General features: G+C 44.4%; 1 protein-coding gene across 2 annotated transcripts in view; it reads left to right on the forward strand.

Annotated features, from left to right (window-relative positions):
* Positions 1 to 23185, forward strand: part of MTHFD1 (methylenetetrahydrofolate dehydrogenase, cyclohydrolase and formyltetrahydrofolate synthetase 1) — a 75921-nt gene that overhangs the window by 22020 nt on the left and 30716 nt on the right. For both annotated transcript variants that reach the window (XM_075926399.2, XM_075926400.2), the window contains exons 3-13: positions 6289 to 6348; positions 7695 to 7748; positions 9045 to 9181; positions 9390 to 9490; positions 9898 to 10034; positions 12039 to 12150; positions 17847 to 17974; positions 20102 to 20199; positions 20953 to 21126; positions 21839 to 21975; positions 22538 to 22584. In XM_075926399.2, coding sequence (XP_075782514.2) covers positions 6289 to 6348; positions 7695 to 7748; positions 9045 to 9181; positions 9390 to 9490; positions 9898 to 10034; positions 12039 to 12150; positions 17847 to 17974; positions 20102 to 20199; positions 20953 to 21126; positions 21839 to 21975; positions 22538 to 22584 — 1185 coding nt within the window. The remainder of the gene's footprint in view (positions 1 to 6288; positions 6349 to 7694; positions 7749 to 9044; positions 9182 to 9389; positions 9491 to 9897; positions 10035 to 12038; positions 12151 to 17846; positions 17975 to 20101; positions 20200 to 20952; positions 21127 to 21838; positions 21976 to 22537; positions 22585 to 23185) is intronic.

Genomic DNA, 23185 nt, shown 5'->3' on the forward strand with positions numbered 1-23185 from the left:
TCTGTTTTTAAAACACTAGCCATGAGCTGCTTAAACTCCTAATCAATGCAGAATCCCTGCAAGTGCAGTATGTTAATTCAATTTCAAGACCTAAACTCATTGGGTAACTGAGCAAAGCTTATGTGCTGTGGTGTGATAAAATTGCAACTGAAATGTTAAATAATATGGACTGTGCTGCTCAAATGCCTTCCGAAGGTTCATACTCATCACTGGCTGAATTATCTGCCTCTTTATCTGTCATCTCCTGAGGTACAGAAGTAGGTAACCTCTGTAAACTGCAGTCACCTGGCTTTGGATACCTTTCTGACCCTTTCTTTTTGGCTGTTCCAAACGGAAGGATTGAAGTGGCATTACTGAAAACCACTTGTTGAACTGAAAGCTTATTTATCACGCTTAGTCACCAAAAGAATATCTGAATCCTAGAACTGGAAGGGACCTCAAGAGGTCATCGAGTCCAATCCCCTGCCCTCAGGGACCAAGCACTGTCTAGATCAGGGTTGAGCAATGATTTTTAAAAGGCCTTGGGCCACCCTGGAAGGGGCCAGGGTCAGGAGACTTCTTGTGCTTCCTCCTCACCTTGATTGGCCTGGGATGCGGGAGCTCGAGAAACCTTCTCCCTTTTTCCCGCCACTAGAGGGAAATGCCAGCTGTTTTAAAACAGCTGGCGGTTCCCTCTAGGCACCTAGTAGAAGGAGACCTCGTGTGTTCTCCTTGTCCCCTGGCCAATCAGGGCCTGTGGGTGGGGAAGCGAGCAGAGTCTCCTTGCCCCTGCAAGAGCCTGCAGCAGCTAGGGATACATCAGCAGTTTTAAAACAACTGGTGTCTCTCTGGGCTCTGCATGCCCCTGGCAAGGTGGGGCAAGACACGAGAGACTTTGCGCACTCCCTGTCCCCAGGCCCCGATTGGCCTGGAGGCAGGGAGGGTACAAAGCTCTCCCCGCCAAAGGCGCATGGCAGCAAGAGATCAACAAGGCTGTTTTAAAACAGCTGGCGTATCTCTCTAGTTGCCCCATGTTCTTGCCGGGGCAAAGAGACTTCGCCTGCTTCCCTGCCTTCAGGCCCTGATTGGCCTGGGGGTGGGGGAGCAGCTGGGGTCCAGATCCGGCCTGCGGAGGGCCCTTTGCCCACCCCTGGTCTAGCTCATCCCTGACAGGTGTCTGTCTAATGTGCTCTTAAATATCTCTAGTGATGGAGATTCTACAACCCCCTTAGGCAATTTATTCCAGTGTTTAACCACCCTAGACAGCTAGGAAGTTTTTCCTGTTGTCTAACCTAAACCTCCCTTGCTGCAGTTTAAGCCCATTGCTTCTTGTCCTATCATCAGAAGTCAGAGAACAATTTTTCTCCCTCCTCCTTGTAACACTCTTTTAGATACTTGAAAATTGCTATCATGTCCCCTCTCAGTCTTCTCTTTTCTAAACTAAACAAGCCCAATTCATTCAGTCTTCCCTCCTAGCTCATGTTCTCTAGACCTTTGATCATTTGTGTTGCTCTTCTCTGGACCATCTCCAATTTCTACAGGTCTTCTTTGAATTGTGGTGCCCAGAACTGGACACAATACTCCCATTGAGGCCTAATCAGCACAGAGTAGAACGGAAGAATTCCTTCCCGTGTCTTGCTCACCACACTCCCGTCAATGCATCCCAGAATCATGTTTTCTTTTTTTGCAACAGTGTCACACTGTTGACTCGTGCTTAACTTGTTGTCCACTATGACCCCTAAATTCCTTTCAATAGTACTCCTTCCTAGGCAATCACTTCCCATTCTGTATGTGTGAAACTGATTGTTCCTTCCTAAGTGGAGCACTTTACTTTGTATTTGTCCTTATTAAACTTCATCCTGTTTACCTCAGACCCTTTCTCTAGCTTGTCCAGATCATTTTAAATTTTGACCCTATCCTCCAAAGCACTTGCCAAACCCCTCTCAGCTTGGTATCATCTGGAAGGCTTTTAAATTCATTCTTCATATTACTGGCAGATTACATAGAATTAACACTAGTGTTATTGCAGTGCATAAAACAATTGTAGAATGGCTTTGTCCGTTCTGGGTATGTTTTGAAATTGAAGTGTTTTGTAATCTTGCTGGTAATTCGCTGCTGGAATAGCTTGCACCTTGTATATCTGAGGGAAGTAGGGCTCTATATTTTTGTAGCAGTGTGGATAGGAGAAGAGCCTCTTTTTTTGTATGTAGGATAATTCTCTACCTCTTCAGTCAGCTAATAAAATGCAGTGACTGTATTGTTGGAGTGCAGCAAGATGGTTTTGCTTTAAGATTTGTTTTACTTGAGTAGGAAGAAAGGCATGTTGAGTGATAAACTGCATTCTTACATATCAACTCTTCCACAGATGTCCTGCGTCTTGAAGTGCTGCCTCTCTTAGATGGGTTGCTTGTTCACATTTTCTTTTTTAAGTGTCAGCTTGTGTTTTGTGTGTTTTTTCTCTTAAGCAATTTGCACCAGGACTTGTAGTGGGCGGACCTGCCTGCTCTGGTGTCGATAAAAGCAGGTGACCATGATGCCCTCTGAATCATATTCAGAATCTCTCTCTTTCTTGGGTTCAGCATAGCTGTGACATTTGCCAAGTTTGATTTGCTTGTGTATTTCTGAAAGCAACTCCTGGTCTGGAGTGGTGATGACACACCATGTAAACTAGAAAACTCAGCCAGTATCCACCAGTATAATTCACTTCTCCAGGCTTCTGTCATCAGCATCAAAGGCTTCCGTCCAGTTCTGATGGCTTTTGACTTTTTCGCGTTCTTTTGATGTTACTGACAATGGAGATTTTTTTTCTTTTTGATGTAAGTCTTCAGGGGCTTGAATCCTCCAGGTCTTCATATACTCCAGCTTCCTTGTAGAGGTACAATCCCCAAGTATACTGTTACTACCACCATTTTTCATTTTGTATAAGTGTAAGACTTGTGCTAAATGATCTATAAATTATCTGTCTGGTCGTATAAAAATGTCATTTTTGTTTAGTGAGCACTTTGAAGCCCAATATGAAGCTAACGTTATATTGACCTCTGGATAAGTAACTCATTAGAAAGCTGCTCCCCAAACAATTCCCTTAACACCCTTTGATGTTGTAGCTTCTTTATAAGAAATTAGCTAGCTGTGAGAGTTGGCGATATATCATGGTAAACATCTGCAAGACTAATGTCATTCATCATTTTGGCCATTTTCCTTGTTTCTATGTCTCTACCTCTCCTCTGTTTCTTTAGACAGTAAGCTCTTCAGGCTTCTTTGTAGGGAGCTGCTAGGTTTTGGATGCTCCAGTAATACAAGTAGTAATAATTACTTGTTATAGCTTCATGTGGGGAACAGAGCTAGCAATCTGTAATCCAGTCATTAGGCAGCAGCATTTCTGGCATTCATCCTTTTGTCTACTGGCATCCTGCCAATTCTCCCTGATACTTTTCTTGCTACAGGGAGTCTTTCTTTGACAAATTTGGCTGGTGTATGAATCCAACTTGCTGCAACCAGGCAGCACTGTAATGACCTGACTCCAAAAATTACAAGCTTGTGTTTCATGTCACTTTCTCCTACATTCTGTGCTTGGGTTTGGTTATTATTGCACAGTGGTGTTGGAAAATCATGTAGGTGGAGATTTTCAAAGATATAAATGGCATAAGATGCCTAACTCCTATTAACTTGGGGGCACCCTGCTACCATTTATGCCTTTGAAAATCCATAAAACTGCACTCATATATATGTGTACAGTGGCTGTCAAACAACTTAAAAAATCACAATCGCTACATTGTTTTTTAAAAAGGGGTTAATCACAGTTTTAATTGCACTGTTACACAGTAATGAAATACCAATTTAAAAGGTCAATATATGAAGAGGCATACAAATGCTTAGCATATCTGTCACATCAGTACCTTGCAACACTGGCTACAACAGCCATGCAAATACTTGTACTTACTTGTAGGTGGCATTGTAAATAAGAAGTGGGTAGTTTCTTTATATCTTTACATTTATCTCCCATAAATGTAAACAAACATGTTTGTCTTAGCAGTTGGGGGAACAAGACTGAGTTAACTTGTATGTTCTAAAGTTTGACATTGTTCTGTATTTGAGTGCAGTTATGTTTTAAAAAATAGAATTCTTTATTTGTAAGTTACATTTTCACAACAAAGAGATTGCACTGCAGCAGTATCTCTCAACCAGTGATATATGTACTCCTGGGGTACACTGAGCTCTTCCAGAGGGTATATCACCTCATCTGGATATTTGCCAAGTTTTACAATAAGCTGCTTAAAAAGCACTAGCAGTGTTGGCACAAACTAAAATTTCACACAATTACTTGTTTATATTCTTCTATATATTATACTTTGAAATGTAAGTACAATATTTATATTCCAATTGATTTTATAATTATATGGAGAAAGTAAGCAATTTTTTAATAGCATTCTGGGTCACATCTGTATTTTTCAAACTGATTTTGTAAACAAGTAGTTTTTTGGTGAGGTGAAACTTGGGGGCACACAAGACAAGTCAGATTCCTGAAAGGGTTTAGAGGTACTGGAAAGGTTGAGAGCCACTGTGCTACAGTACTTGTATGAAGTAAATAAACAATAGAAACAGCATGTTTTTTAATCTCTTTTTTTAGTGCAGATATTTGTCATAAAATAATATAAAGTGAGCATTGTACAGTTTATATTCTGTGTTGTAATTGAAATCAATGGATTTGAAAATGTAAAAAAAAAAAAAATCCAGTACTATTAGAATATTATTGTTTAACTGTGTGATTAAAACTGTGACTATCCACAACTTTTTTTAAATCTAGTTAATTTGTTTTGTGGTTTATCGCTTGAGTTGTGATTCATTAACAGCTTCAGTGTACACACATAATTAGTCATCTTGTATATAAAGTAGGCCCAATTTGCTTGGTGGCCTTAATTAAGTAACAGGGTGTTTCATATATGAAACCAGTTCAATTCAGAATTTATACACCTTCACTCGACTAGTGGTGATTCTTGTTGAGTATGGACAACCTCCTGAAGCCCCCAGAAGCATTGCAGTCATGGTCTTGAGCCATTGCTCCAACACTAAAGGACACGCAGATGTATTGGTGTGTTTTGCATACAAGACGCCAGGCAAAGGAGATGCTGGTTAAATATGCACAGTACCAGGGTTTGCTATGTTGAGAGGGGCATTGTCAGTGCATTGATGGCCAGAGGCTTAATTGTATGTATGTAAAACTGAGTGCCTGCTTTGAGCAGACATGGAAGCCAAATATCAGAATTTAGATCCTGATGACTTTTGATGGGGGAGGAGGTTCCTCCTTGCATGCTGAACCATGGTGGAAATTTGATGTGAGCACATATCAGTGTTGTATGCTGCCAGACAAAGAGGTCAAGAGTGATTCTTCCATCGCCTCATCGCCCTGAGACCCTACTCTGGGAAGCAACTATCTAGTGTAGGGATGTATCAGAGCACCATGAACACCAGCTCCCACAGAGCACCTCTTCAGCTCCGCTCTTTCCCCATGTGTGCTGCTGCCTCTGATAAAGAGGCAGTAGTGCCAGAAGAGATGAACCAATACATGTGGGAAGCTGGCTCCCTGCGCATACCAGCTCCCATGGATCCGCCTGGTACCTTTCCCCTCCCATCCCCGCTGCTTTCTCCTTATCAGAGGCATTGGGGGGCAGAGGCAGGAACCAGTGCTCACAGGGAGCCAGCTCCCGCCTGCCTCCTTGTTACATGTTTACATAAACACACAATTTTCAGCATCCTTAATCTGGTGACCACTTTGGTGTGGAATTGTTGTCTGCTTTGTTCTACACAAAGCAGAGGTTCACCTCAGATGTCGTTTTTGATAATTGGTGCAGCTCCAAAAAATCTCTTGTACTTCAACCGTACTTCAAGTCAGTAAACTCTGCATAGTATATGCTGCACTGTAGAAAGGCTGCTGTCTTCTAATCAGTGATCAATAAGGCAAAAAGTTCCTGGCCGTGCTATTGGGTATCAAGCTCTGTTGGTACTACAGATCATGTTAATACAGTCTAGATTTAACTTTTCCGGGAAAAGATGGGACGCTTTTCTCTGCTTTGGACTGCACCATATTAAAGGCTTTCAAAAGTCATAAATGGCTGCTCTCTTTTACTTTAAAGGACATTTCCCATTAGTTTCTGTTTGACTGTTCTTGTGCTGCAGGAAAAATCTGGAGTCAAGCTGTCCTTGTAATATAACTACAGATACGCAAAGGAACATTTATTGAAATTCAAATATATATTTCTGTCTGTATCTCTGCTTTCCATTGTTATTTATTTCTGTCCTTTCACCCTCAAGGTTGGGGATCGGGATGATTCAAATATCTACATTAGTATGAAGCTGAAGGCTGCTGCTGAGGTAATGCCTAAATCACAATTTTAATTTTTTGCATAAATAGTATACCTTCCACACACACCATCAAGTAAAAGCATGCCTCTAAAGCCCTCAGTATGGCTAACCCTATGCAAATCCCTAATGTTGATGAGCTGTACTGATAGACACTGGGGCTTGCACTAATGTGGTTTACCATGGTAACATCAATGTAGTTAGATTGGTGCAAATGTTTTTAGTTTCCATGTGTCCGCTGCGCTGTTCTGTCCTCTGCCCTAATCAGCCCCCAGACTTCTGCTTTCCCCTTTAAACTTCAATTAAGTCCTACACCTGCAGTAGCTTTAGTTCAACTTCTTGCCCAGCAGTCACTGTGTGCTATATAACACCCTGCCTTATGTCCAGCACGGTATAATGTAGCATACAGCTTGATGGCTGATGACTTGCTGCTGTTGCTAACATTCCAGAGTAGTGTCGTTTTTGCCAGTCCTGTGAATAGCCATCCCATAATTTGAGAGTGTCTCTTTGTTTTGTTTTTACTATGTTACAGTATGGGATAATACAAACTAGGGATGTGAATCTTACTGGGTGATGCTTACTAGGTTACGGGTAACTGGTTCCCCAGGAGCAACCCCTCCCCCCCCTTCCCCGCCCGTGGCCTGCTCCAGCATTGGCTACTTAACCCCCCGTGGGTTGGGGGTCACTCTTGCCATGTTGGAGCAGATCCCTACCTGGGATCCCACTTAGTCGGTTAACCGGTTAAACGTTAGATTAACCTAATATTTTATCAGATAACTGATTAATCAGGGTTTTGCATCTATAATAAAAACAGTGTCAGAAAAGTTAACTAGGCAGAGTGCTAATCTTGATCTTCTCTTTGGCTTATGTCATGGGTGGGGAACCTTTTTTGGATCAGGGGCCACTGACCCACAGAAAAATCAATTGTGGCCACACTCAAGTGACAAGCAAAAGGAAAACCCAGACCCTCACTGATGTGGCCCCCAACTGACAAAGAGAAAGATGCTCCCCAAAATCCCCTTGTACACCAGAATCTAGGATCCCCCAGCTAATCAATTTTCTGTGCTCGAGCCCCACGAGGGGGTGGTGGCAGGGAGGCTGAAGCACCAGTGTGAGCTACCCAATGCTGGGGGGGGGAAAGCAGAGCCTTGGAGGCCGGATCATCTGTCCCCCATGCCTTCGGTTCCCCATCCTTGGCTTATGTGCTCCCAAGTCTCATTTCTTGCCCTTTGGTGTGACTAGAAAGCATGATGGAGTCTATTGCAAGCCTGGGCTGGAATGAGAGAATTGCCACTGTTTTTACACGTTATCTCTTACGTTAGTTAAAAAAATTCACTTCTGAGTAATCTCTTTTGCAGATTGGGATCAATGCCAATCACATTAAACTGCCGAATACTGCTACAGAAGCTGAGGTAAGCAACTTGGTCGGTCACTTTAGGAAGCCCTTAATTTTCATATGGAACTAAAAAGATAACATCTATTCTATATTTCTTCGACCTACGATTTTATATAAAGAAACATTTGCCTTTAAGGCATGCAGAAAGAATAGAGATCCTCAAACACTGCAAATTTTTAAAGAATTTAACCTGGATGTTTCTGAAAAGACAAATCCACAAGCAATTTATATTTTTATATGGGAGAATTAAATTGTGTGTGTGTGTGTGTGTGTGTGTGTGTGTTGTTTTGTTTTGTGTTTTGTTTTGTTTTCCCCAAATTCAATCCAGCCAGGAAAAGCAACATTCAAGTACAGGCAGTCCCCGACTTACGCGGATCCGACTTATGTCGGATCTGCACTTACAAACGGGGCTTTCTCGCCCCGGAGCTCGCAGGCAGCGGTCCCGCCACCTTGACCTCCGGGGTGAGAAAAGCTGCTCCCAGTGCCCCTGGTCTGCTGGGGACCGTCTCCACCAGACCAGGGACACCGGGAGCAAAGCCGCAGTGGTGGCGGGGTCTTGCGCCTCTGAGGTTTTGCCAGAGCAAAGCCTCAGAGGCGCGGCACCCTGCTGCCGCTGCGGCTTTGCTCCCCGTGTCCCTGGTCTGCTGGGGGGGGGGGAGGGCAGGCGCAGCTAGTGTGCTCCCCCCCAGCAGACCAGGATTTTGTTGTGGACCCTGGGGCAGAGCAGCTGGGGCGCTGCTGGTTGGTCCCGCAGCGCCGCTCTGGGCACTACTGGACCAACCCGGCAGCACCCCAGATGCTCTGCCCCAGGCGTCCTGATTCAGCCGCTGCTGGTCAGTTTCAGCAGCGGCTGAATCAGGATGCCTGGGGCAGAGCAGCTGGGGTGCTGCTGGGTTGGTCCAGTAGCGCCAAGTGGCGCTACTGGAGCAACCCAGCAGCACCCCAGATGCTCTGCCCCAGGCGTCCCCAAGTCAGCCGCTGCTGAAACTGACCAGCGGCTGACTCCAGGAAGCCCGAGGCAGAGTTGCTCTGCCCCGGGCTTCCTGGAATCAGCTGCTGATCAGTTTCAGCAGCAGCTGACTTGGGGACGCCTGGGGTTCTTAAGTTGAATCTGTATGTAAGTCAGAACTGGTGGTCAGTTTCAGCAGCGGCTGAATCTGGACGCCAGTTCCGACTTACATACAGATTCAACTTAAGAACAAACCTACAGTCCCTATCTTGTACGTAACCAGGGGACTGCCTGTACTTGCACCAGATTTATGAAATGTATCTTTCTTAATGTTTTTATCCTGTTCCCATTTTAAATATACAGGTGCTCAGGTGCATCACTACTTTGAATGAAGACCCTGCTATTCATGGATTTATAGTACAATTGCCTTTAGATACAGATAAACCAATCAGTACAGAGAAAGTGACCAATGCTGTTGCACCTGAAAAGGATGTAGATGGGTAAGCAGATTTTAGAGTTCGAGGGTAATTATTTTTGCATACAACATAGTCTCTTTTCAACCTGTTCACTCTAAATAATGATATTACATTTGACAAATAGGTTTAAAATATATAAATATTGATATTATGGAAACTGATCATTTCCTAGTTAATTTCTCATCTTGGCACATATATACATGCCATTGTCTCCTCCCTTCGTATACTTTAGGTTAACTAGTGTCAATGCTGGGAAACTCTCCAGAGGTGACCTTGGAGACTGCTTCATCCCCTGTACTCCCAAAGGATGCATGGAGCTAATCAGGCAGACAGGTTAGTAATTAAAGTGTATTTGGGAGATTGATGGTTCTCCTTAATCCTGTCCTCATTATAGAGAAATGTGTTGTGTGTCAGTCCCTTGATGAGATTAAAAAAAATATGCTTGGTATTCAGTATATCAGTCTTTTCTAAAGGGACTAATTTTCCTTGATGTGCCCCCCTGTTTCTCTGCCACCCCAATAGGAAAGGAGACATCTTAAAACTTTCCACCTTCTACTTCTTGATCTTCACAGCCCTTTTTCATTGACCGTTTTGTTTTCTAGCCAAGGATGACTAATTGCGACTTTCCTTAGAGCAATGGCTAGATCTGTGCTGACTGAATACATTGAATTAATTGGCACCTGGGATGTGTCCTGGTTGTTTGGACTGCTAACCTCAAACTGAATCTTACGATGTTTCAGGCATCCAAATTGCAGGTAAAAAAGCCGTGGTGATTGGACGCAGTAAAATAGTTGGTGCTCCAATGCATGACCTGCTGCTGTGGAGCCATGCAACTGTAACCACTTGCCACACAAAGACTGCGGCACTGGCTGAGGAGGTAAGGACAGCGTGTTTGTTTAGACTCTGTACAATGTATACATGCCCGTTGCTTTCCACAAACGAGTTTTCACACAAACAAACTAAGCCGGTACTTTAAAAGCCTTTATTAAGATGAACTTCCAAAAAAGCTTTGCGCAGAGACCTTTAGAATTTCTCCTGAGACTGGTTCCATAGTCCTGCTCAACAGCAAGAGTAAATCACAGCAATGGGGTGTTGGCTGAATTGCCACCTCATTGGATTTTTCCAGAAAACTTAACATGCGTCAGCCTAGGGATGTTAAATATACGTTAATTGAACAGTCGATTAATCTCATGGGTTATCATCGGTTACTCAACTATTCTGAGTCCCCAGGAGTGCTCCAGTCTACTCCCGCGGAGCCCTCTGCCACTCCACACTGCTTCCTCTGTATCAGAGGCAGCAGTGCTGGGGTGGGACCCCTTTAAAAACCAGCTCCCCTCATGGACTGGCTGCCTGTCGCCCCACGCTGCTGCCTCTGATACAGAGACAGCAGCTCTGAGTAATAGCAGCCCCTGTCCTAGAGCAAGACTAGGCTCCCGGACTCGTTGTGCGCCAGAACTGAGCTGGGCTGTCTGCCTGCCTGGTTCCACCTATGCTTTAAATGCAGAGCTGCTGCAGGGGTAGGTCCCAGATCCAAAGCAAGCCAGGACTGAGCCAGGTTGCTGGCTAGCCTGCTAAAAAATTTACTGGTGGGGGAGGGGGAAGAAATGCATAGTCTATAGCATTAACCTATAAGCCCTTGCTAATTGGTTAATCGACTACACTGTTACATCCCCACTTCAGCCATCAGGCAAGAAAGTGGATGTGTATGAACATAACACAGACACCAAATCAGAAAAACTGCAATGCTCTGATATGGTAAAACAAACCTCTGGTATTCCAATGGTATTTAAAGTGGAGATAACAACACTGACCCAATCTCATGAAGTTGGTGGTAGGCGTATTAATGGTTTACGTGCAAAGTATTAATACAATCTCAAATATAAATTTTCTCCCTTTAAAGAAAAATCAAATGGCTAACTACTCCCTTTGAAAAACTAGATGGAGTGAAGTCCCCATCTAGGTTTTTCAAAGGAAGAGTTATCCTTTTGATGACATTAATGATAGATTTCTGCTGCTCTGACCAGCTCTGCCCGTTTTATCGACATGATTTAAGTGTGTGCTAATGCCAAATTAGAGTGGTGTGTTACAACCTCATCAATGTTAAAAGAATAAATCCATAGTTAATAATGATTTGAGCTAGGAAACTGCATTGCTTAAGCTTACCTGTTGCTTTAGAGGCCTAACCAGCATGTGTGCGGCTGATGGCTTTCTGAGATGTGCTGGTTGAGTCTCTAACCAATGTGCTCTGAAAAGAGCAGCTCTGCTCTAGGAAACTGTGGGTTAACTTGAGGAGACAAAAATGATTGTACAGTAATGTTAAGCATGGGTTGATGCATAGGGTCTTGCCTGGGAGTTGGGACACATGGGGTCTTTGCCCACCTCTGACACTGACCTGTTGTGTGACCTTAAGCATGTCACTTAGCTTCTCTGTTCTTCCGCTTCCCCCTTGTCTATTTAGATTGTAAGCTCTTCAGGGAAGGGACTGTCTCTCTCTGTGTACAGTGTTTATGCCCAGCCCAATGGAGTCTCCCTCCTGGTTGGAACTTGTGTGTGCTATTGTAATATCAACAATAATAATCAATACAACCCTGACCTGCATTAACAAAGAGTAATGGTTATAAAGAAGTCAGCATGAGGTAGAAAGATGACTGCCATGTGCTTCTGATTGAACTCCATGTATCCAAATTCACAGTCACAAGTTCTTCAAAGTAGCCATAGAAATATTTCCTTTTTACCCCCTCCTGGGCTTCTGGGAGGATTTTCATTTTGAGTTGGGGGCATGGTTTCTTTTTTATCTTGTTTTGAAAATATAGATGACTAAAGGTAAACTGAAAATGACCTGCTTTGTATCCACTGTAGTGATGCAGAGTTATTTTGATAGGTTAGTAAAGCTGATATCCTGGTGGTTGCGGCTGGTAAACCTGAAATGGTAAAAGGGGAATGGATTAAACCCGGTGCTATAGTAATAGACTGTGGAATCAACCATATACCAGGTAAGCATGTGTATGTGTGCGCGCATGTGTATGAGAATGCGTATGTGGAGGTTGGGATATTACATCGTTGCTGTATCTTTTTTAAGATCTCTACATAATCTGAAAGGACTATTGTTTTGATGCATAATATAATTTGCAAACCAGTGGAGGGTTGGGCATAAAATAAACTGGTTGTGGATTTTTGTCTAGGGGTTAATTTAACTACTTTTTGTCACTTGTGAAGAAGAAACAGATGGTCTCGTTCATTCTTCCCTCCTCCCCTCATTTTAAATCCAAGTTACAGGTATTATATGATATGGGAAATTAGTCACAGTAAAGCTGTCACATGCCTACGCCCCCAGGGCTTTTAAGAAGGTAGCTTTATAATTGATCAGTCATTTTGTTGCAATGCAATTATCTAATGGAAGGTAAAGAAATTTCTCGCCTACAGCTCAACTGTCTTGCCTCTTGCAGATGACATCTGAGTTGTTGTAGTTAAAAACATTAAGTTCTCTGCTTAACGTAAAACTGCCCTTGCTGTTTGTTGTTATTTGATATATCTGTGCCAGGCCACCCAAACTTTGGCATCTTGTCAGGAACTAAAGAGCTGCATTTAATTTGCATAAAACAAAACATATTGCAGCCTCCTGTTAGCGTGGTGCAAATAAAAATGCTATTGTGTTCCAATTATACACTGTCTTGCTGTTGTTCAAGGGTTTATGTGGACTGCATTTCAGAGAAGTTAGCCCTTGATCATCACTTTTGTCTTTGGAAAGGTTTGTACCTAGTGAAAAATCACTTGTGCAATGCTAATTAACTGGATGCATTTGGAGAGATGTGAGGCTAATAGACAAATGTCTTAAAACATATCCTGTAGAATTATTCCATATTAAATACCAGCATTCAGTCTTGTATTCTACAAAGTTTTTTGCAAAGCTTTCACTTGCTTCTCCCATCCTTAATTGAAGGCTTTAAAAGAACTGCAGGAAAATGCTGTGGAACCTTTGGGAAACCAGGACCAGGAAGTGTGGGATCATGATGCTAGAAGGGAGTAAGTGGCTGCTTTGTCAGCTTCTCCAAAGAGAGCTTTTCCTAGAGTGGGCTGTTGCTTGCCCTTGTCTGAGATTTAACAGAAGTCCTGTGCTCTAAACCCTAGGCAGAAAATAGTACCAACTGGCCTCCAGTGGATTTAAGTGTTCCCAGCTAGATACCTGCAAAAAATGTGAAGTGCAGCTCTGTGTATTAGATTATAACTGGTCTTCTGAGGTGGAGAGGGCTGAGGGACTGTAAATCCTGGCCTCGGGGATGCAGAAGGGGCAGTGCCAGTTCATCTGCACTGTTCCAGCGCTGCAGAAATCCTCTGTGCTGTGGGGAAGCCACAGAATCAGCATAGTCTTGCCAAAAAATCCCATGGGGGCTCTTGATTGCATTGCTTCCTTTCTGCAGGTTGGAACACTCTTTTGGGGGGTAATCCTAGGTCCTGAAAGCCTCTGCGGGAAGAGAGAACTGGAAGATGAGTGTGTATCTGAGATCCTCTGTGTTAGGTGTCCTTGAATCTCAGTTGACTGGAATGCGTGAGTTTAGGGATTGGCACTCCACGTTGCTTCAGCAAAGGAGACTAATCAGTAGCCTGCCCTGTCCTGCTAGGAAGAAATTCAAAGTAACCTTGCATAGATGTATGCATATCTCCTGTACAGAGCTAACCCACTGAGGAATCCATCTAGCAGTGGCATCTAAGCAGTGAATAGCTTTACAGCTGACTTCCAGAAGAAGAGCTCTGTGTAGCTTGAATGCTTGTCCCTTTCACCAACAGAGGTTGGTCCAATGAAAGATATTGTCTCCCCAGCCTTGTCCTCCCAGATCTTGAGTCTGTCACACGTTATCCTGACGTGAGCAGTTCACTTTCAAGTGCGTAGATTTGACTGTCTGCTCTGGGAAGGAACCTTGTCGTCTCCGATCTGTACAGTGCCACCATTCTTTGACCTCTAGCTGTTGAACTTTTTTCTCCTCTGATGTTTTAGCTGTGAAGAAAATCAGTTGTGTGTTTAGGAGACTCGGCACTTGGAAACTTTTTGTTGTCACTGATGCGGTGTGTGAGTTGGGAAGTATAGTTGAGGAGTGAGAGAGAGTAGGGGATCTCAGCCTTTTTCTCTCGGAGGCCACGCTCAACAGGCTAGAAGAATTTCAGGGCCCACAGGGGTAAGAGGAAGATGGTCCAGGCTGGGGGTGAGGCCTTGGGCACAGGCATAGTTAAACTTATATTTTCAGGGGCCGGCAGGCCACGGCAGAGTCGAGGGAGGCAGCACCACCTCCGGACTCCTCTCAGTAGCCCCCTCCCCCCCCCAGCCTGTCTGGGTTGTGTGTGGTGGGGATTCGGTTCAAAGAGTTTGAAAACTTCAGGAGGACAGGGAGGAGTTAGCTAGAGGTCCCTGGGGTCACTGAGCCAGGTTCCCCTCTCTGGGTGGCTCTTGTAAGTTGTGCAATTTGAGGAATAGCCATCACTTCAGGTACCAGCAGCAGTAGATGTGAATGCCACAGCTGCCCACTCCGTGGCCAAGCAAGAACAGCAGCTGCCTGAACCCCCTCCTCTGGCTTCCAGCCTCTGACCTGGCAAAAGGTCGGTGCCTCAAGGGCCAGGAGAGGAGGAAGTAGAGGTATTTGGAGCTGCCTTTGGGCTGTTCTGCTTGGCACTGCGGAGGGTGGGGGAGCAACCAGTGCTCGGGGTTTCGGCCCCACGATGGGGGCAGCAGGACTTGGGGTTTCAACCTCACTGCAGGGTGGGCCCTGAGGCTTGGGCTCTGGGTCCCATGCCCCTTCCTCCCCAAAAGGGCTCACAGAGAAATTCTGGATTAGTGGATGACTGGGGAAGAACAAGCAATGAAAGATCCTCTGACTAATTCTTGGAGCACAAGAGGGAAAATATTTTAAAGGTGGTCAAATAGTCGTCGTTTTCCCCTTCATTTATATTACCTTGCAGAGTTAGCACCACAATTCAGAATCACATGTGCTTCTCTGGCTTGCCTATGTATCAGACCCAGATTAGGGTATTTTGTTTTGCATGCATAATTTATCAATTGTTTGATTTGTTCCTGGGGACTGAGGCCTTTTGTTGCTGGTATGATTTGTAGTCCTCCTTGGCATCCTTAGAAGGAAATGTAATTACATTATTTGCCTTTTGCATTCCTAATGAAGTTGCTCTTCAGGCTGGGAGGCTGAGTTATTCTGTAGCTCTAGTTGCTGTAGAAACAGGATTTAACAGCAATGACGTGATTTGGGCTTTGAGTACAAGACAGAAACTTATCCCTTCACACACACACGCACCGAAACTTCAATACTGCTAGTTGTCAGTAACAATGGTTGTAAAACTAGTGTTGACTTCAGTTGCTTTTGGGTTGACTTCCCTTCCAATTTTTCTGTGACCTATTGTTTTATATATTTTCTCATAGTATGTATGTGAAAAGCTTTTGATTATATTCCCTCCAATGTTCATGACGTACAGCCACACTGAAGAAAATGGAGCTGCATCAGAGCAACTGAGGGTGAAATATGGCCCTCTGGTTATAATACTATTTAATTTATGTTTGTTTCTGGCTTTTTAAAAAAATAAGCTTTTTTGGTTTCTTACTTTGAGATTAAATTTGGAAGTGTAAAACTTCTTTCAGACCACATGTTTATATTTCTTCATGTAATGGTCCTTTTGTGTTCTAAATCACTGAAGTAAAACATCCACCGCTCTTGCAGAGAGAGCGAAAGCTACCATTTTAATGTACTGCATCTAAAATTAAGTTCTTCTGTAGGAATTAGTAGACGAGTGAGTTCTATGTCCAGACAGGTTAACCTCCCTACCATCCTCATTTTATGCAGAGTGAATTAAAGAAACCCAAAGTATTGGATTATGGAACATTTATTCATGGGGAAGGATGAGGATTGGTGATTAACCTTTGCCAAATAGAAGATAGACTTAGGCCAGGTCTATACTAGACTCAGAAGGATAGCTTAAAGTAAATTTCAAGTCAGCTTACAGTACATTTAGGAAGTTTAAGTAAAGGAGGGGGTTACGTTGCATTTCAAGTTTGACTGTGCTAATCTAGTGATACTGCACTATTAGGCTACATCTAGACTACAAGCCTCTTTCAGAAGAGGCTTTTTCGAAAGAGAGCGTATACACTACAAGCAGATTTTTTTGAAAAAGCAAGCCACTTTTTCGAAAGTCTAGATGCTCTCATTCAAAAAAGCACATTTTGCATTCAATAGCGCCTTTTTTCGAAAGAGTACTTTCGAAAAAAGGCGTTATTCCTCGTAAAATGAGGTTTACCGCAATTGAAAAAAACTGCTGCATTCTTTCAATTTACTTTTGAAAGAATATGGCTGCAGTCTAGACGCAGATGAATTTTTTTCGAAACTAGACACCCTTATTGGCCTACTATTAGAACACAGCAAGAAACCCTCCTTCTCCCCCTCCAAATTGTCCTCTGTCTGAAGAGAGGTGTTTTTCTTTTAGGTGAGGCATCCTGTGTATGGTGTGATACTTGCTTATGATGGTTCAAGTTGAAGTGTAACTTGTGTTATAAACTGGGTGATTAGTATTTAGAATCCTGTGTGGTTATTTTTAGCACGCTGGCAAGATTAAATGTTCTACCTAATTCAGTCATACATTTTTAAGCCATGTGCCACACTTATCGTATGTAATCAAGTGCAGAACAGATCGAAGCATTGACTTGGTCTGAAATGCAGGAAATCCAATTTAACATAAATATGAAGAGCAAAGGGAACTGTAGCTCATTACTGGAAAACGTGTTCCACGCCCACCCCTCACTGGTTTGTCTGTCCTGAATTGGACGTACAGCTCAGTCACTCTCTGATAGTTGTATAGTGGCTTAAATGAGTTGGTGGGTTTAGTTCCACACCTCACCTGCCCCTCAGGCTTCCATGGAGCCAGGACTTTGTGAGCACAGTGTCCCTTGCCTCCCTTTCCACAGGCACCATGTCATGTGGAGCCTTCCATGCAGGAGCAAAATATAGGGGTCATGGACGTTCACGTGGACTCACAAACGATGTGGGCGGGAGGGGCCACTAACAGGGAGGGGACTAGCACTCCCAGCAGGGTTGGGGCGCCCTCACCGACAGCAGCTGGGGGAATAATAGAGAAAGACAACCCTGCTGCTTTACTCTCCTGGCCGCACTGTACTGAAGGAGGGGGAAGATTGCTTCTGCACTCCTGGTGGGCTGCATTCTCCAGCGGGAGTGGAGCAATGTGATAGCCAGGGAAGCAAAGCAACAAGGACCCCTGCTGCTCGCACCAGTCCTGCTATACGCCTGGGCCGCCTCAACTGTGGAAAGAGCAGGGTAGGGGGGGTAGAGCAGGGCCTGAAGTCGGGGGGTCATCCCAGCCCTTCTCTGGGCTGGAGAGGGGGCATCATGTGGCCAGTATGTCATCTCTCACTAGTCGTCTCTGCCTCCATGACAGTTCTCATTAAGGAAGCCCCTGCACCCTCAAGGAAGGAGAGACTGCTTGTGTTGTACCTGGTCTCTGGATAGACAGTGCTGCCAATCCAGCTTGGCTTCACAAGTCCTAAAATTATCCTTTGAGAAACAAAGAGGAAATGTAGCATTTTCCAGCTTGACCGTGTGTTGCTGCATTTTGAATTCAGTTTGGGGAGTTCAGCCTCTTGTTTCAGTGAAATGCTCGGTGTATAACTTTATCTTCCCCCTCCTAGACAATACAAAGCCCAGTGGGAAAACTGTAGTAGGAGATGTGGCTTATAGTGCAGCAAAGGAAAGAGCTTCATATATCACCCCGGTCCCTGGGGGCGTGGGACCTATGACCGTGGCCATGCTAATGCAGGTATGTGAACAACAGCTGAAATGGGCCTTGCCTGTCCTTTCTATGTATTTGTATGACTTAGCCAACTAACACACAGTAAATAAAATGGGCATTTCTGGGGGTGGGGGAATGCCTGGGAGGAGTAAGGCTTTGTGCCACTGCTCAGACATCTCACAGACATGTCCTGTGTTACATTGTGCATATGCTACTTGGATGTGTGAGGTTTGGGTCACTGTCGTCTTGCGTGTGACGTCACTGACATGCATCATGTTACCTAATGGGGTTTGTCGCAAGAGGTGAGTGGTTTCCAGTGTCAGTAGCCTGGTGCCTTGCATGCCCTCTTCCTGACCCTGTGCAAAGCAATCCAGTTGCACTTGGCTTACAGATTTGTTGCAGAGGAAATTCCCCTGCTCACTCCCACCCCCAGGAGAATACCAACAGTACAGGGGGATTGCAACGCTGACTTGTGAGCTGGCTCATGAATCCTAGGAACAGGGCCTGATTTAGGGGCAGGCGGCTACCCTGGTCAGCAGGCTTGGGTGGCGTCAGGCTTAGGAAGCTGGATTTTTTTTTTAAAGTAACGAAAGGGAAAATAGAATGTTGAAGTAAAATGTGTCAAGTATTCCATGTGTGGGTTCATCATTCGCTAACTTCCTAGAATGTTCCTGACCATTGTAGAATCTCATTTCCAGACTTTCTGAGGACTACACTCTCCTTGAACATCCTAGATGTTGTCAACCATGCCCTTGTGCATATATTGCTAGTCAGTCAGTAAGATACAAGAATGAAATGAGGCCCTAACTGCAATATTGTGAACTTTGTTATATTGTTTAATTGTAAAAAGAAAATTGCGTGTTAAGACTGGAGGAGTGGAAGTGACGACTAATAAAGGATGTGTTTAATGGGAAGTGGTGCTTCAGCGCACGACGGCAAAGACGAGAAGAGAAAAGCTTTTCTTTTCAAACTAAAGGACTTGGGTTAACTATGGATGTTAAGAAGCATGTAATTCATTAATCATGTAGTCAACAAAAATTTTGTCAACTGTATGATAAATCAATAAGGGTTAACATTGCAAGCAGTCAGTCCCAACTCACGCTAGGTCCTGGGAGCTACCTCCGCTACAGGCTCTGCATTAATAGTATTTTAGGCTCCTAAAATATTTTCAATGCAGAGCTGCAGAGAGGGTAACTCCCGGGGCCAAGCACAAGTTGGGACTGAGCCAGACTGCTGGCCAGCCCTTTAAAATATTTACTGTTGGGAGGATATGTGTAGTCGATAGCGTTAACCAAAAAGCTTTTGCTTATCAGTTAATCATTTCATCGACTACATTATTATATCCCTAGGATTGATGTTTTAAGGCTGTCACCTGTGATAACACTGTCTAATACTGATCCACCCAATTTTGGTGCGTTTTTCAGTTTCTTGATGTTAGTGCATTTCAGTTATTCTTAAAATGAAAAGGTTTCTATAAGCTTAGAGGAAACAAATATTTTTCTTTGCTTGTATGCGGCATGAATAAATAGAGCTTTATAGATCTGAGCATTTAAATTTATCATCTCATACGATAGAGATAAATCATGCATGCGGGTTATGAAATGGGCTACCCACACAATAAAAATAAGGTTTTTCAAAAGTTTAACAAATGGAGGGTGGTACACCGAAGATGCTCCTTCAGGGTGCTGCCCCCTCTAACTGCAGAGATTCACAGCTGTAGGAGGGTAATGGGAGCGGGGTGTAGGATTATCTGGGGAGGTGCAACAAGCCTTCTGGTGGTTTGGTAGTTATGATGGTGGCAGGTAAGTGCCACCTGAGTGTGGTCTGGCCACTCCCTGCCAAAATGGGGGCTGGTAGCTGGGTCACATTGGAGTGAGTGTCACTGCAACCTGGTGCACAGGGTCACCACATTGCTTGGTTTTGACCCTGCCACCCTCGGCAACTGCCTAGTCTGCTTACAGCTATAGCAGCACCTGCCAGCCTTTGTGTGTGTGAAGGGGAAGGACATGTCTAGAGTAAAGCATTTTGAAAAAATCTCACTGAGAAGTGGCTTTAATCAAAGACAGGCTGAGCAGTCCTTTTTCGGACCTGTTTATTAACCAGCACATTGCAACATTTGTGACTCTAAGTTGAGCTTTTTTTATCCATGTTTAGAGCACAGTAGAGAGCGCACAACGTTTTCTAGAGCAATTCCAACCTGGAAAATGGAACATCCAGTACAACGAGCTCAGCTTAAGAACTCCCGTGCCAAGGTACCACTTTAAATAAACTACTGCTGGCTATCTAGTACTGTCATGTCTCTCTTCTTTAGTTTCCCTGGAGCTGTGCATGAGAATTCCCATGGCAGGCTTGTACACAGGAGGGTAACTACTGAAGTTCATTTTAGTTTTTAAAATACCCAGCGTTCTGCAGAGGAAAGTAATGATGCTATCAGAGAGCAGTACTACTGGCACTTAGGTTGCCATTTTACACAGAGACCCCCCCAGTTCAGCAAAGTATTATGTGTGGCTTCAGTTCCTGTTGTGGGATTTGAGCATGTGCTTAAATATTTTCCTGAATCGGGGCCTCAAAGGTCTGTACAAATCCTAATCTTCTCAGCCCTTTTGCAAGCCAGACACTGCTAGGGTCCGTTACATGCATACTGGCTGAAGCAGCAAGTAGCAAGATACCTTCCTTTGTCTGAGAAGAGCTGAAGTCTGAGCTAACGAGCACCTGGAGATGAGTTGTTGAATTAAAGCTCCTGCTAATAACAAACAATGGAAAATATTTGCACTGTCACAGGAAAGACAAGAAAATTCCCAGTTAGGAGGCATCACTAGCTAAGTTTCTTTGAGAGATGGCAGTGGGCAAAGAGGACCTTTTAGGGGAGATTGACTTCTTTAGCTGTAAAGCTTAGAGGATTTCAGTTTTTTAATCCTGCCTTGGGTGCTTTGTGGGCTATACGTGTCAGGAAGCAGGCAGTTTCGTGCTTTAGCAAGTTAGCTTCCCCTCCTCTTTTCTTTAAGCGACATTGAAGTATCTCGAGCTTGCGTACCCAAGTGCATTGGTCATCTCGCTAGAGAAGTCGGCTTGCTCCCTGAAGAGGTGGAGCCTTATGGTCAGACCAAAGCCAAAGTCTTGCTGTCAACTCTCAAACGCCTGAAGGACCAACCAGATGGCAAATACGTTGTTGTAACAGGGTAGGTTGTTCCTTCCTTAAAGGTGATATTGGGAAATGTGGTGTAGAATTTCAGGGGTGGGGGTGTTGGAGCGTTGTTACTTTGTCCTACAGGTTAAAACTGTTGGAGGCAACTTGGAGTAATTCATAGGAATTGGATCAGATCCAGAATCCATCTAGTTCAATATCCTGTCTGAGCGTGGCCAGCACCAGAGGCTGCAGAGGGTGGTGTAAGATCGTTATGATGCGATGATCTGGCCCTGCACTTGTGACTTGTCTGTGTCATGCTTTTGCTTGTACCAGAGAGGTGCGAATTTTAGTATGTGACGTATTGCTGCGACCCCTGCTGGAGGCACTAGGCATTCCCTAGTGCATGTTAATGAAATGGGACTGTCAGAACACGCAGAGTAACTTCTAATGTTCACCAGCCGGGTGCACAAAGGCTGGTTAGTGTGACATACAGGTGTGAACGAACATATACCCCTCTCTAGTCCACACCAGTGTAAACAAGCCCTAGGGCTCATACAGAATTCAGCCTCTTGGAGTCAGACTTGAGCCCTGAAGCATGAAGTTCTATCCTTTCCAAAATGTGTGTTCTCGTTAACTCTGATAACTGGATAGTCTTTTGTAGTTAATATTCTTTGTGTTTCGTGTATACGTCCCATCCCGTTTTGAATCTTGCCGAGTTCTCGGCCTTGAGTAGTCCATTGCATATGCTGTATTGTGTATTGCAGCATCACACCTACGCCACTGGGAGAAGGCAAAAGCACCACTACGATAGGCCTGGCTCAGGCCTTAGGAGCATGTCTCAATCTCAATGTGTTTGCTTGCGTCCGACAGCCTTCTCAGGGACCAACCTTTGGCATAAAAGGTATGACTTGGCCATAGGCCTGCCCGCAGGGGGTATAAAGTAGACAACCAATGAGTTCAAAAGGGCCTGGGGCTACCACGGCAGCGTCCAGAGCCCCAGGCCTTTTAAATCACTGCCAGAGTGCCATGTGGTGCATTCCAGGCAGTGCTGAAGGCTGGCTGCTCCCAGTTCCGCCCCCTTCTGCCTGAGACCCCGCCCCTTCCAGGGACACAGAGGCCACCTTGCCCAGTGAGGTTGTCAGCAGCATCATGTTGATTGCCCATTGTGCTGGATAGGAGAGTAGCAGGAAAGGCACAGTCAGCCTATGGGTGTTCTAGAGATTTCAACTCTTACTTGTAGATGTACCTAATTCCCACTGAGGGCATTCAAAGGTGTCACGTATATCTGGGGAGAAAATCAGTTTTCTTTAGAAAAAGCAAGTTTTCGACACACGTTAAATTCTGGTCTGGGTTTCAGTCGTACTTGTTCAACAACAGACATGTTTAAAACGGCTAAGCAGAGGTGTTCGGCGCTAGCGAGGCCTCAGCATGGTTTGATTATTTCCTTCTCTATATTTTTGTAGGAGGAGCTGCAGGTGGTGGATATTCGCAGGTTATCCCCATGGAGGAGGTAATTTTAACACAAGACCTTATTGACTGTGTAGTAATCAATCACAGTGAGAGGAGCTGCTGTAGTCAGTTAACTTCCTGAACTTTATCTTGCTTGTAGGGAAATGAGAGTGGGTACTGACTTTTTCAGCTATTTTAAGGAGAGAGAGTGTTTATCTTTCATTGTTTTAAATGGAAGGCTTCGTAGATAGGCTATAGGACTGGGAATCACGAGGACTTGATTACCTTGCCATTTATACCACTGACTCTCTGCATGACCATAAGCAAACCATTTTAATTTTATGTGCTTCGATTTCCCATATGTAATGTGGGGGTACCAATGGCCTTCCTTTGTAAACCTCTTTTAGATCTAAGGGGAAGAGTATTGAGCAGCACTCTCTGTGACTGTTTACAGCAATGGTCCCCAATGTAGTGCCCGTTGGCACCATGGTGCCCGCTGGGGAATTTATGTGCACCCGCCTAGTGACCAGGGCCAGCCTGAGCCATTCTTGTGCCCTGGGCGCGCGGCACATGTGTGGCCCCGCCCACGGGCACCCAGCAACCCCAAAAGGTTGAGGACCACTGGTTTACAGGAACACTTTATTTTTGTGTGCTGCTTCCAC

Source organism: Pelodiscus sinensis, chromosome 5 (genome assembly GCF_052426305.1).
Source record: "Pelodiscus sinensis isolate ZL-2025 chromosome 5, ASM5242630v1, whole genome shotgun sequence".
In the NCBI taxonomy this organism is placed as follows: domain Eukaryota; kingdom Metazoa; phylum Chordata; order Testudines; family Trionychidae; genus Pelodiscus; species Pelodiscus sinensis.